General features: G+C 37.1%; 1 protein-coding gene across 1 annotated transcript; it reads left to right on the top strand.

Annotated features, from left to right (window-relative positions):
- The first annotated feature begins 4573 nt into the window (after window positions 1-4573).
- LOC146320767 (serine/threonine-protein phosphatase PP1-gamma catalytic subunit A) lies at window positions 4574-12411 on the top strand. Its single transcript, XM_084729158.1, has 7 exons — window positions 4574-4976; window positions 5400-5531; window positions 6715-6945; window positions 7655-7759; window positions 8582-8805; window positions 9354-9488; window positions 11734-12411. The coding sequence occupies exons 1-7, from the start codon at window positions 4922-4924 to the stop codon at window positions 11821-11823; spliced, it is 972 nt and encodes a 323-aa protein (XP_084585284.1). The 5' UTR covers window positions 4574-4921; the 3' UTR covers window positions 11824-12411.
- The last annotated feature ends 1482 nt before the right edge of the window (window positions 12412-13893 follow it).

The raw sequence follows: 13893 nt of genomic DNA, 5'->3' as shown, positions 1-13893 counted from the left end.
TCATTTGTCAAAGGGAAATGATTTTTTGACAGACTCACTGTGTACTTTACTACATTAAATTATATTGGAGTTTGAGAGCTGTACTTTCCTATGAAAACTAAATGTAGCAACGGCAAACAGCAAAGTTAGAACTGACTGATTTTGTTCCCTGTCAATATGTCATAAATGCCAAAAAAATAAGAGCTCTACTTCAGAGAGGCTTGTCGCGGACACAGTCTTGAGTTTTCTATCCTCTGATTTTCAGTCAACAGACTGTCAAAATACTTTTTTTTAAAGGCATGCAACATTTTTCTTTAACTAGAAGTGTGTGGTGGTGTCTGTATCTGCAGAGGCACTGGAGTCCTCTGCCTGAATTTTCTAATTCTCTCATTATTTTGCTGCTTAGGACATTTTCCCAACCCAAAACATTGGTATTTGATGTCCTGGGAATGAGACTCAACAATCTTTCTGGTGCATTTACAAATAGTTTGAACAAATCATTCTGATTATACCTTCAAAGACTTTTTTTTCAACAATATTGGCATATATATTCATCTGAATTTCCTTTAATAATAACTGCATCATTGTCAGTTGTTGCATAAATACCTGGTATTTCCTGCCTTTTGTTTTACTGCTACATTGTTTAGTATTTTAGTAATAACTAGAAAAGCAATTTCTGAAGAAATTGCGGGTGTGAATGCTTCAAGCTGAAGCCAAACTGCAATGCTGCCTTGAATACAAGAAAGTTTTGAATGATTTGAATGTTTGAATGTATGTAGAAAGGCTGATGCCAAACTGAATAGCTGCGTGAATGATATAAGAAAGTTTGAATTATGTGAAATGTTTGAATGTTTGAAGAAAGGCTCACGCCACACTGAATACCTGGCATGAAAATAAATTAATATTTGAATTTAGTATAATATTTGATTTTTTTTTTTTTAAACACTGAAACTACTCTGAATAGCTGCGCTGACAATAAATGAATATTTGAATTATGTAGAATATTTGAATATTAGTTAAAAAGCCAAAGCCACGCTGAACAGCTGATATGAAAATCCAATAATGTTAGAATTATGTAGAAAATTTTGAATGTTTGTTAGAAAGATGAAAGAACTAAATCTGAAGAAAGAAAGGTAACAATTTTACATGAAGCAACTGAAACTTTGAATTTATTGACCGGTAAAAAAAACTGCAGTCTAAAATGTCCAAGGTGGACACAGAAAGACACAGACAGACAGAGAGACACAGACAGACATGCAGAGCAACAGAGAGAGACAGACAGACAGACTTTTTAAACTGATAATTTCAAACACCTTGACCTGCTTCAGGTGTAATTGTCTCTCTATGAGGTTTTAACTGCTAAGAACTCAGGCTGGTGAAATTGACCAATCACCTGTGTGTTACGGAACATTCAAATTTGAATACTGAGAGGACCTAACTGCTGTTGGTTGAATCAGCCAATCGCCTGTGAGCAACAGCACATTCAATTCTAGGCAGACAGAGACAGAGAGACAGAGATAGACGAACAGTCTTTTTAAACTGTTAGTCATTTCAAACCTGGAACTGCTTCAGGTGCAATTGTCTCAGCATGAGGTTTTCACTCAGGTCCTCACAGTATTCAAATTTGAATGTTCTGTAACACGCAGGTGATTGGTCGATTTCAGCATAACGGCTGTTGATTAAATCAGCCAATTGCCTATGAGCAACAGCACATTCAATTCTAGACAGACAGAGAGACAGACAGGTATGGAGAGTGGCAGACAGAGATAGACAGACAATCTTTTTAAACTGTTAGTCATTTCAAACCTTGAGCTGCTTCAAGTCTAATTGTCTCTGCATGAGGTTTTAAGAACTCAGGTCCTCTTAGTATTCAAATTTGAATGTTCTGTAACACACAGGTGATTGGTCAATTTCAGCCTAACTGCTGTTGATTAAATCAGCCAATTGCCTGCAAGCAACCAGACATTCAATTTCAAATACTCCAAACAAAGGCAAAAATTGAGAAAACGTACCACTCAAACTCCAGCCGTTTAACAAACAACCGTAATTGCTAGAGCTAAAAACGGGATACGGTGAGCGAGAGGACGAGATGGCGAACGCGATGGTGCAAATTTTATTTCTGTAGTGTGAAAAATGAGGCTGGCAGGGCGATGGAAAAAACAGGGATCATCTGCTTTCTTCCAGAAATGTTGGGCTCTCGCTTAACATGGGAGCGAATGGGGCAGCCGGTTCGACTTGGCGCCCTTTCAGACCCCGCTCAGCCCAAACCGTTTGTCCGTTGGCTTCGGCGGTCACACCTCTGCGACCGGCACGGCTTTTCCTACAAAATGATGTAAAATTTGTGTATGTAGAGCGAACGGTGTGGCCGTAGCGGTGAGTTAAAGAGAAAATTTCTGGATGATTTTGTAGCCGTTCTCCACTCTAGCGATGACATCACCCACTCTAGCTCTAACGACCGCATGCAATACACACCCATTATAAAGTCTGAGAAGAGATGAAAATTTCATATTTTTTAAAATGCTGCTGTGGAAAAACTAAAAGAGATATCGAAAATCTGAATTAGTCACTGAAAGTCCACGTGATTGTTAGCGTTTGAGAGTTGGAATGGAGTTTCTACCTGAATGTATGAATCCATGGCGACAGGGTGAAGTCGAGCGAGTTTGAAGGATTTTCTCATTGACTTCCATTATAACAAAGTTTCAGAAAACGGTGAATAATTTTTAAAGTTTGAATGGGATTAAGAAGTTGAAACCAATATAAAAAGTCAGCGAAATGTTGAATATTTTCCAGTTTGAATGGAGTTTCTAGCTCAAAGTATGAATCGGTAGTCAACGTTTGAAAAAAGGTGAAATTTTGAGATTTTTGAAGATTCCGTAATTCATTTTCAATGGGAAAGCCGTTCGGAAAAAACCTGGAATATCTCTGAAAGTTTTGAATGTGACGGCTTGAAATATACATTCGGCTGTCGTAAAAATTCAGATGGTTTGAATCAGTTGAAGTTTGTGGAAGAAGAAGCATTACAAAGCTTTTTTTGAATGGGATTTAATAGGAATGGGAATTTTAACGTGGAATATTTCGGAAAATATGAATGTTATGGAAAATTGAAGAGGTTTCCCACCGTGTCATAATAAATCTGAATAAGCTGAAATTTGAATGGTTTGAATCGGTTGAAGTATGCTGAAGTTATAGGACTTTGAAAATCGCGGCGGAAGAATAATAATAAGATTAAAGCATTTTGGTAGAAGAAGCTTTCAGCATTCAAACCCAATTATTTCAGATACTGTATAATGGCACCAACTCACTGTAAAATACTAAACTTCTCATTTGCTCTGTTCAGGTGACGTGCTTCTGTTTGTGCATTAAAGGGACAGTTCACCACAGAACAAAAAATACATACATTTCCTCTTACATGTAGTACTATTTATCCATAGTTCTATATAATGGACCTAGAAGGCACTTGGCTTGTGGTGTGCAAAGCACCAAAAAAAAAAAGAAAAGAAAAATCAATACCTGGTTACTCAAGATGATGTACAGATGTTGCTGTGAGCAGTTTCATACAGGAACTATTTTCTTTCTACTGAGCTACACCAACCAATATTATTATCATGCAAAAAGAAGTGTACATCTACTCCTACTCCTGTGCATCTCCTCCTGTGAGGCTCATGTGTGGGATGTAAACACTAACGCCTTTCACTTTGGCTGAGCTGTAACTTCTCAACCAGATTGATAAAGATCACTACAAGTAAGTAGGAAAAATATATATTTTTGATCTTGGGGTGAACTGTCCCTTTAGGTATTTCAGGATAATATGATTTGCACTTTAATTTGACACACTGTGCAACTGTAAAACATTACTCAATTGAACAACAATTAATGATTTCACACAAGTTTATTGTTGTGCCTTCACTAATCTTCTCAGTTTCAAATAATTTACCAATCTAATTAGCCTACGGCACCAAAAATTATGCTATGATTAAAAAATGCAATCATGGTACGTTAAAATAGTCATGTTTTTAGATTCTGACCAATCTAAATTAGGGACACATATCTTGATTTTATAACCTGTTGGCAACACATTCAGCAGCAGAGTCAATATCAAACAGATCAAATGCTTGAGGGACAGACACACGAGATAGACTGGGAAAATTCCTGTTTGCAAGATTAAAATTACTTCAGTATAAGTGGTTAATAAGAGTCTAAATAACCCTTGTAAAAAAAATAAAATTAAAAAAACCTTTATAGTATCTCCCCTAACATTCTGGTTATTTGTGCTATTTGTGTTAAAAATGTGGTATGTGGAGTGTGGAAAGGGGAGTTGTTAACCTGTATTATTATTATTATTATTATTATTATTATTACATTTGTTTTATTTGGAAGGTTCATGTGACTGGGTATGAACATATGTTTGTATACTGATACTTGTTTCTTTTGATATTAAGATTGAAATCTGAGTAACAATATTGTTTCAAAAAGTTGATGTACTGTTATTACACTCCTGAACTCATCTTTCTATCTAAATGGATTGAAGAGTCTTTCTCCATCCAGTCCAGCAGGGGGCAGCAGCGCAGCAGCTAACAGCGGCAGCCTCCTTGAAGCAGCTGGCTAGCTGTTCAAGGTGCGGCAGAGAAAAACAGACGGGGCACCATCGCTAGCGAACAGCTAGTGCGGTTGTCGTTTATTTTTTTGGTTGTCCCTGTTTCTTCCCAAAGGCCCAGCTTGGATGTAGAGTTTTTTTTAAACTGAGATGTCCACGTAGCTTATTAGATTCAAGTGTCAGCGAGCAGCTAAATAGAAGCAGGGTCACACCAACATCTTTACCCTCCTCAGCCACCGGAAAATCAGCGAAGCTAACGTTAGGTAGCTAATGCCAGGATAGCTAGCGGGCTAGCTTTCACAAGACCTACATTTGACTGAATCGATTTTTGTTAAAGGTCGCGCTGCAATGGCTGATGTTGACAAGCTCAACATAGACAGTATCATCCAACGACTTTTAGAAGGTAAGACAAAGCTGAATTATTACCCATAATAACTACTTATTAGCTAAATAATGACATACGCTAACCGTACATACGGCTAGACGGCTAGCGTTAGCGTCTGTTTATCAGTATCTTTCAAAATACTGTATTAGGTTTTCTAGCTCAAGTTAATTTTTCTTTATGGGTCAGTTTTCTACTAATTTGTGTCTGGGTTGAGATTTTTGGTGTACCTGAAGGACAAGAGATGACATGTAGTTGGTCCAATACACACTGATTCTCACACAGTAACACTGCGCATTCCGGTGGCGCCGTATACAGTACATGTTCACCATTTGTTCCACTCAGCCACAGTGTATACATGCTGTACCAGGGGCTGCCAATTTAGCTAGAGTCGTGTTCCACCATTGTTTTTTGCTGACCTTTGTTGATGTTTTTATGTTGCAGTCAGGGGAGCAAAGCCTGGCAAGAATGTGCAGCTGCAGGAGAACGAGATCCGTGGATTATGCCTCAAGTCCAGGGAGATCTTTCTCAGTCAACCCATTCTCCTGGAGCTGGAGGCCCCTCTCAAGATTTGTGGTAAGTAAGATCTTTATGCCTAAATAGATCTGTGTATCTATCTGTAAAGTAAGAAGAATTTCTATTCTTAAAAGAAGCATTTCTGTAAAATATCAAATATCACCAAGGAAAATTATGAAAAAGACATGTACATCATCAACAATCTTCACTTCCAAAATTACAAGAATTTATTATGCATTATGGGAGTGATGTTTCAAGCACACGGTACTTCAACAGACTTGTGATACATACAGAATTTAGATTATGAGTTAAAATGGCAACCTACTGTATATATCAGAAGTCTTAGGAACGCACTGTAATAAATCCTTGTAATAGGAGCTTCTCAGTTTGTGGATCAGTTTGTTTCAACTAAGTGTCACAGAGGAGAAAATGGTAAATGATACGGATGTAACAATACCAATAATTCAAGGCAAGATAATACCAGTATATAAAGTCCATGATCTGATATTTATCACAAGTTTAAAAAACAAAAAGACACGACAGCCTTTTCAAAATAATAGATTTGATGTTTATAGTGAGTTTTGTGTGTATTTAATTAATTTTTCCTCTTAACTAGGGCTACACAAGTAATCACAATATTATCAAAACTGCACTATGGCCAAGTGCAATGTCCAAATTGCAGAACTCTGCAGTTTTTTTTTTATAAAAGAGAGATGTGTGACAAAACAGTGTAATAACTGAGTATTGTAGTGCTGTGGAAATGCCCTGTTTTAAAAATCTTGTCAAGATTTAAGAAAACATGTTTGTTTGGTTCAGAACCCAATAAATGTCACATGACCACAATTTATATATATATATATTTTTTTTGTGTAATGTGAAAATTGTGATGCGTAAATTATAATTAATGCTAATAGTATTGCATATTGTAATTGGGATTTCAATGAAAATAATTGCAGTATGATTCCTTTTTTACCACACATAGCCATACTTTTACCTCAAAGTGCCTCTGGTTTCCTTCTTATAAAATAAAACAGAAGTAGCCAGCCATGACTTAAGAATGCCAAAAAAAATGATGTATTTTTCAGTGAATGTTTGAATTATGCTTGTACTATTCAGTAACAGTTTTATGAATAATAAAATAATTTAAAATTCTGCGTATTATTACAGTACATATTGTCACGGTCAGTTACAGTATTGATTCAGTTTGGTGTTTTAGTTGTATTGATTTATCCTTGTCCTACAGGTGACATCCACGGGCAATACTACGACCTGCTGAGGCTGTTTGAGTACGGGGGCTTCCCTCCAGAAAGCAACTACCTGTTTCTGGGGGACTATGTGGACAGGGGGAAGCAGTCTCTGGAAACCATCTGTCTCCTGCTGGCCTACAAAATCAAATACCCAGAGAACTTCTTCCTGCTGAGGGGAAACCATGAGTGTGCTTCAATCAACAGAATATATGGTTTCTATGATGAGTGTGAGTAGTTTATCTACATAAATTATTTCCAAAATAGGGATGCACAATAGGTCTGGGCAATATGGCTTATAAACAATGTCTTGTTTATACATTTACACATTATTTACACATTATCTCCAAATTATCATTCCACGATAACTATTAGAGCTCAATAATTATCAGCTGAAAATGGGAAATTTCTGTTATTCTGATAATAAAATTATGGCCCATAAATATTAGATATAATGTCTGATTTGACAGATTATTTCAAAACATTTCATTTCAATTATTTAACAGAACTCTCTAGAGAGACCAAAGTTTTTTTTTTTCATTTACTTTACTAGAAAAAAGAAATGAATAGTTTAAAAATCAGACCCATTAAGTGCAGTGGCGACGTCAGTTAAATTTGGTTCTGTCAGAGTGATGGAATATTAAATCATCCATCTCCACTCACTACATCTCAGCTTTTCTTACCCATATGAATTTCCCAAAATACAAAAATGTGAAATTATCGGTTATCTTATTGGTAACACCATGAAAAACAGGTATTTATCAGTTATCAGTTTTGGCTGAAGAAAAATCCATGTCATGCATCCCTATTTCCAAATGATTGAAGCGATGGCGTTTCATATCGTGTCTGTGTGTATTGTTATGATTTGATTTCATTCCTGGTTTGAACTCTTATTGCTAGGATGTAATGTTTAATTGAAACATTTTTTCTGAACTTCAGGTAAAAGAAGGTACAACATCAAACTCTGGAAGACCTTCACAGATTGTTTTAACTGCCTCCCTATTGCTGCCATTGTTGATGAGAAGATCTTTTGCTGCCACGGAGGTGGGTTTTTGTTTTCACATTAAAGTAAAACCACCTTTCTTAAGTTTAGAAGTGGATGGTTTGTTTCACACATTTCCCTTAAAGGTCCAGTGTGTAAGATTTAAGGGGAAATATTGGCAGAATATGGCCTGTTTTCAGTAGTGTGTAATCATCTGAGAAATGAATTGTTACTTTTTTGTTACCTTATAATGAGCAGTTTATATCTGTAGAGGGTTGCTTCCATGGAGGCTATCATGTTCACCACCATGTTTCCATGATATCCCAGAAGGGACAAACCAAACACTCTGGAGAAGGCCTTTAGCATTTTTTGAGACTTCCATGGCCACTGTAGGTTTGGACTGCGCTTTTGATCACAATATTATCCAAATCGCGATTTGGCCAAGTGCAGTATCTACATTGCAAAAGCTGCAATTAATGTTAAAGGTAAAACGTGACAAAACCACATAATAACGAAGCATTGTAGTGCTGCAGTGATGTCCTGGTATGAGAAAGTTTGCTATAATGATGATATAGCAATCGAAATATGTCAGCCAGAAATTTTGTGTAGCCCTATCATAAGTTCATCTACATGCTTGGAAGGGGAGGGAGAGGCTAGAAGGCCACTAGATCCTACACGCTGGTTCTTTAATTCCACTAGTCAGTGTGGAAGTCCTTTTTTTTAATGCAGAATGTCCAAAGTAATCTGCCTTTGACGTCAGCCACTCTCTTTGTCCTTGGGTAATGCTGTCTTTGCAGTTTGTCAACTGACATAGGTCTCACCTATGTAGGTATTGACCCCAATATCAGTGTGTTTATTTGTACTTTTACTGCTGTTCCATTTAGGACTGTCTCCTGACCTTCAGTCCATGGAGCAGATCAGACGCATCATGCGTCCCACTGATGTGCCCGACCAGGGTCTGCTGTGCGATTTGCTCTGGTCTGATCCAGACAAGGATGTTCTGGGCTGGGGGGAGAACGACCGGGGCGTATCATTTACCTTTGGCTCAGAGGTGGTGGCCAAGTTCCTGCACAAGCATGACCTGGATCTGATCTGTCGTGCCCATCAGGTAATCACCACCTCCGTCATTGTAAACAGAGATGTGACGGCGTGACGTGGCTGTATGTTAGCAGGTCATTGAGCATGCAAATACAAGGAGTGCAGGACATCGCATAGAGAACACACAGAGAACTGGCGCTCATACTGTGTACACTGGACAGAGTTTTTGGCTTGTGACCTCTCAAAACAAAGCAAAGTCTACTTATTGCATAACATGTTTAGTGGTAGTGACCAGTTCAACTGAAGATTTGTTTCCTTATTTTATGTGAGAAAAATTAGAGATTTGGAAGAGGTAAAATAACCCAGTGATTCACAAGAAAAACGGAAGCACCAGAGAAAAGTCTGGGGAAAATACACATGATTTTGTGTGGTTTTGTTTTTTCTGCTTCCCAATTGTGTTAATCATCTTATGACCCCTTGTAGGGGTCCCGACCCATCAGGTCGGCAACTGCTGCTCTTGACAATATCTGACACTCTTCACGTTCAGCAGCATACAAGTAGCATCCACCCAAGGAGCGTTTTAACCTGTCTTTTCTAATGTTATTATCTCATGTGTAGGTTGTTGAGGATGGCTATGAATTCTTCGCAAAGAGGCAGCTTGTCACTTTGTTCTCAGCGCCTAACTATTGTGGGGAGTTTGACAACGCTGGTGCCATGATGAGTGTGGATGAGACCCTCATGTGCTCTTTTCAGGTAAGTTGTTCTCACTTGTGCATTAAATACTTATGAATGATATGAATCACAGTTTAATTGGACTTCTGGAGTAACTGTAAAATACAGCTCAATTGAATAAAGGAACTACATGAAATTGATTGTTGTTAGTACCTTTTAATAATCTCAGATTAATTTCCCATTAACAAAACATTTAAGGTAATTACTGCACCTACTGCAATTACTGTTTGTCTTAACTATTTCACATATTTATTGACTTTTACTAATGAAGTATGTAAAAAGTAAAGAAAACAGCCATCACAAATGTCCAAAACCTTCTCTTATACTGTTTTTATAGAAAAACTGGTGTGCTCTGTATATGTAGGTTTTTTTTAAATGCAGGTAAACCTGTTAAAATTAGGTGAGTGACTTCTTTCATGTTGCCAATAGACACATTTGCCTTTCTGTTTTGCCTTTTAATGTATCACATTTGAAGTCATGAACATGGCAGAAAACAGGATTAGTAAACAGCAGAAAGCTGAATGTAGGCCAGTGACAATGTTACAGTGGTTACTTTTTTCTGTCTTTTATATAAGTCTCTTTTTCAACCTCAGTGCAGACTAATTTAGAATAATCTTGAGTGTAACATTGAATGGAGATGGATGGAATTTGTGGTTAAGAAGACAAAGAGTCGCAGAAGTTACCAACAGAGGTGACGAGCCCTTTATAGTGCCAGAAAAGGGGTGATAATTAGTGTCTACCCGAGTGTCATGTTTCCATCACCACTGATGGGAGCTGGAGCAGATAAATACCCATGACTACCACAGAGTCACTTGACCCAGCGGTGAATGTAGATTGTACCCTTTCCCATTGAAGATGAAAGCCAGATGTTAGTGAGTGTTAGTGGGTATTTTGTGGAAAAGGAAAGAGACTGGAATCTGAAATTGAGATGGGTCAACATGTGTTCACTTGCAAAACGAAGGCTTTTTCATTAGATGTGTTTAACAGTAATGTGACGCTGACTCATTCAACATTTCCAACACTGTAGTTAGTAGGGGTGTGTATCTCACTGACTGAGACCGATCTTAAAAATTTGGCCAACAATTCAGTTTGATACGATTCAGCTCTATCACAATACAATACAATATGATGCAATACAAGATAATGCAATGAGTGAATCTTTACATTTTGATTCAATTAATGCTATGTTTGTAGAGTGCTAGCTCTAGTTAGCAGCAAAAGAGACAGAGAGAAGGGGACATTACAGTGGTGTTAACATCTTATTATGAGTCTCATGTGTAAATGAGATCCTGCAGCCTAAATCAGAATTTGTGAACAAACTTTAAAACTATTTAAAATATTAGTATTTTTTGCTGTGGTTTTGATTAGTGTGGAGGAACAGTGATGCTCCGTGTTACCTGCTCTCACAGTGACATGACGTCTCTGTGGGTCAGACTCATGGCTCTGTACTCTGCTGAGGGTAATCAAGAGGAGTCACAGGAGAGGGAGCACTTGTTTTGTGTGATCGTGGCAGCAGGCGTTCAGTGACAGCGGTGCAGGCGGAGACAAGAGGAGACAGAAAATGGAGGAAAGTTATAGCAGCACTACATTGATACCAAAAATGAAACATATGTGCATCGATGCGCTGGCACCTTATCGATTTGTTTCTGATTCATGCTCAGCTTTTACCGATACAGGCCGTCTCAACCGATGCACTTGTGTCTTACACATTAAAGTCCAGTGCATCAGATGCATGAGTGAATCATTACACACCTAGTAGTTAGGGATGCAGCCAGATCTGAACACATTATTTGGAAACGCACCAATAGTCGGATTGAAAAAGAGATTTCTTCTACCTGAAGTTGCTTGTTATTATTTGAGGGAAAAAATAATTTCCAATATGTAACACGGTGTCCTTCAGAGTGCTACTTTTTACTTTGATCAAAGTATATATTTCCACACAAGTACTTAATAATCAATATTATAGGAATCATAAAACTTATATAAACATTTTAAAATAAGCAAGAGATTAAAAAGTACAGAATGAGGATATGGAAATATATTTCATAATTTGTTATACACAAATATTACTAGATGATATGAAAGCACAATTGTGTTGTCTATTGAATGTTAGGTCAGAAAACACAATATGTGTCTGATTTAATGTGACTTCCAGGATAAGTTACACCCACTTCTAGTTTCTATCACAGTACACATACAGAGACAGATCATTTTAGATAGAGATAATGATTTCTCTGTGCACCTCTACTCTGTCTTCCTTTTGTAGATTTTGAAACCAGCTGAGAAGAAGAAGCCCAACGGCAGCCGTCCCGTGACTCCCCCTCGCAACATGGTCACCAAGCAAGCCAAGAAATGATTTCGGGAGTTGGGGGGGACAACTGTCCGGAGTCTCACTCCTCTATTCTGCTTTCGTCTTCTGCGTTTGAAGGATTGGTTTTCCTTCATGCTGCCAATACTGAAAAGTTATTCACTCCTACACGATGAAAGCAAAATATTTTGTTGTTTTGTCCACAGGGGTAAATTGATAATGTCACCATGAAAACCTCAGGTGTTTTGCACTCATTTTGCAGCTAGTCTTTGCCACATATGACTGTTCAATCAGGAAAAATGTAACAATACGGCTACTTATGCACAGGAATGCCTTGTTTGAAGCTGTGCACAATTTTTCCGTTTTCTTTCATGTCTTTATTCAGTTGTTATCTTTTTCTCACTGTCGATAATGGTTATTAATGGCTATAAAACCAATGGGGAAAAGTCACAAACACCTGTTTACTTCTGTAAAACTTTATTTACAGTTTATTTACGGTCAGTGTCATAGGATATTGACTTTACACTGCATCATCACATTTTTAAACAAGTCTTGTGCTAAATTAAAATGAATAAAGAAGCACTCTTGTAATGTCTAAATCTTTCTAATAAACTTTGAGTGTATTTTAGGGGGAAATTGGTATTTGAATGTCATTTGTTCCTAAAAGTTGATGCTTTTAAAAGCACAGTTCATCCCCAAATCAAAAATACATATGTTTACTCTTACCTGTAGTGCAATTAATCCATCTAGATTATTTTGCTAAGGTTTTGGAAATGTTGGCTAATATTGTCTGCCTTTTCTCGTATGTAATGGAACTCATGGACAAGAGGTTTGTGCTTTTGACAGCACAGGATGTAAACATTTATGGCGTCTCTTTTGGCCGGGCTGTAACCTGTCTTCCGTGAATAGATGCACGCTTCCTTCTGTGAAGTGATATGGTAGAAAGAAAATAGTTCCTACGGATACGTCTTGAATAGGGCTGCAACTACTGATTATTTTCATTAACAGCCTGCCGATCATTAAGTCTATAAAATGTCCAAAAAAAGTGAAAAACGTTTATCACAATTGCCTCTTTTGTCCAACCAACTAGAGATCGACTGATACTGTATTTTTGAGGCCAATACTAATATTACCATAACCATATTCTAGTATTGGTGTATTGGTTGATATTCTTTATTTAAATATCTAAAGTCTGAAATAGCATCAGGGCACTGAAACAGTTAACTCTCACTGGTATTTTTTAAATAAATACTAATAACTACAAATTAAAAAACACAAATATAACAATTAAGAAAAATTATAAAATTTACATAAAATGCTACCTATAAAGATAAAAAACAATTTGCGTTGTTTAGTAAATTTTGTATTGGAGACACACAAATTTAGACTGATAAAGACAGATATAGCTGGTCTAGGTTGATATCAGTTTACTAATATATCTGCCTGGCTCTAAAAACAGCAGCCTAAAACCCAAACACTCTTCATTTATCATAAACAACAAAGAAAGGAGGTCAATCCTTATATTTAAGAAGGTGGAACTCGCTAAGGTTGAACATTTTTGCAACTAATATTTTGATTGACTCCTCAATTACTCAACTAAACCTTGCTGTTGTAATCTTACGTCAATATTTCTGGAAAGAGACACTTTTTAAAATGTTTTGGCACCACAAGTTGATTCCCATCTAGCTCCAATATATTTGAGAGAGGGCAGATATCTCTTTGCTGTCTCCAAAATTCAACAACTCACATTGAAACAATGCAGATGAATAAATGGCACTACAGGTAAGATGGAAATATGTATTTTTGATTTGGGGATCAACTGTAAGTTTAAAAATCACAATGCAAACAGAGATACATAATTTTAAATTCCAGTCCTTGTTGTTGACCATGAACACCTCATGAATAAAGGGGCTCCCATCAATCAACACCCACAAGGGGGAGACAGAATATGGTGCAACATCCAGGGCAGGGAAGTGAAGGAAAGAGGTGTGAAATATTTTATATAAAAAGTGCTACAAGAAGAATGTCTTATCCAGTCTTACAAATATTCAAGAATTGGGCTGTTTCCTCTTATTAATTTTCCCACATGGATATTTCTTTGTTATTCTCATGTGTCAT

This window comes from Lutjanus erythropterus, chromosome 10 (assembly GCF_056507025.1).
Source record: "Lutjanus erythropterus isolate fLutEry1 chromosome 10, fLutEry1.hap2, whole genome shotgun sequence".
NCBI lineage: Eukaryota > Metazoa > Chordata > Actinopteri > Lutjaniformes > Lutjanidae > Lutjanus > Lutjanus erythropterus.
Note: the sequence above shows the minus strand (reverse complement) of the source record. Positions and strands in the feature narration are given on the sequence as shown.

Coding starts and splice junctions, on each gene's coding strand:
- LOC146320767 (XM_084729158.1), top strand. CDS start 4,922: ATGGCTGATGTTGACAAGCTCAACATAGACAGTATCATCCAACGACTT. Junction 4,977..5,399: donor CATCCAACGACTTTTAGAAG/GTAAGACAAAGC, acceptor TTTATGTTGCAG/TCAGGGGAGCAAAGCCTGGC. Junction 7,760..8,581: donor GATCTTTTGCTGCCACGGAG/GTGGGTTTTTGT, acceptor TGTTCCATTTAG/GACTGTCTCCTGACCTTCAG.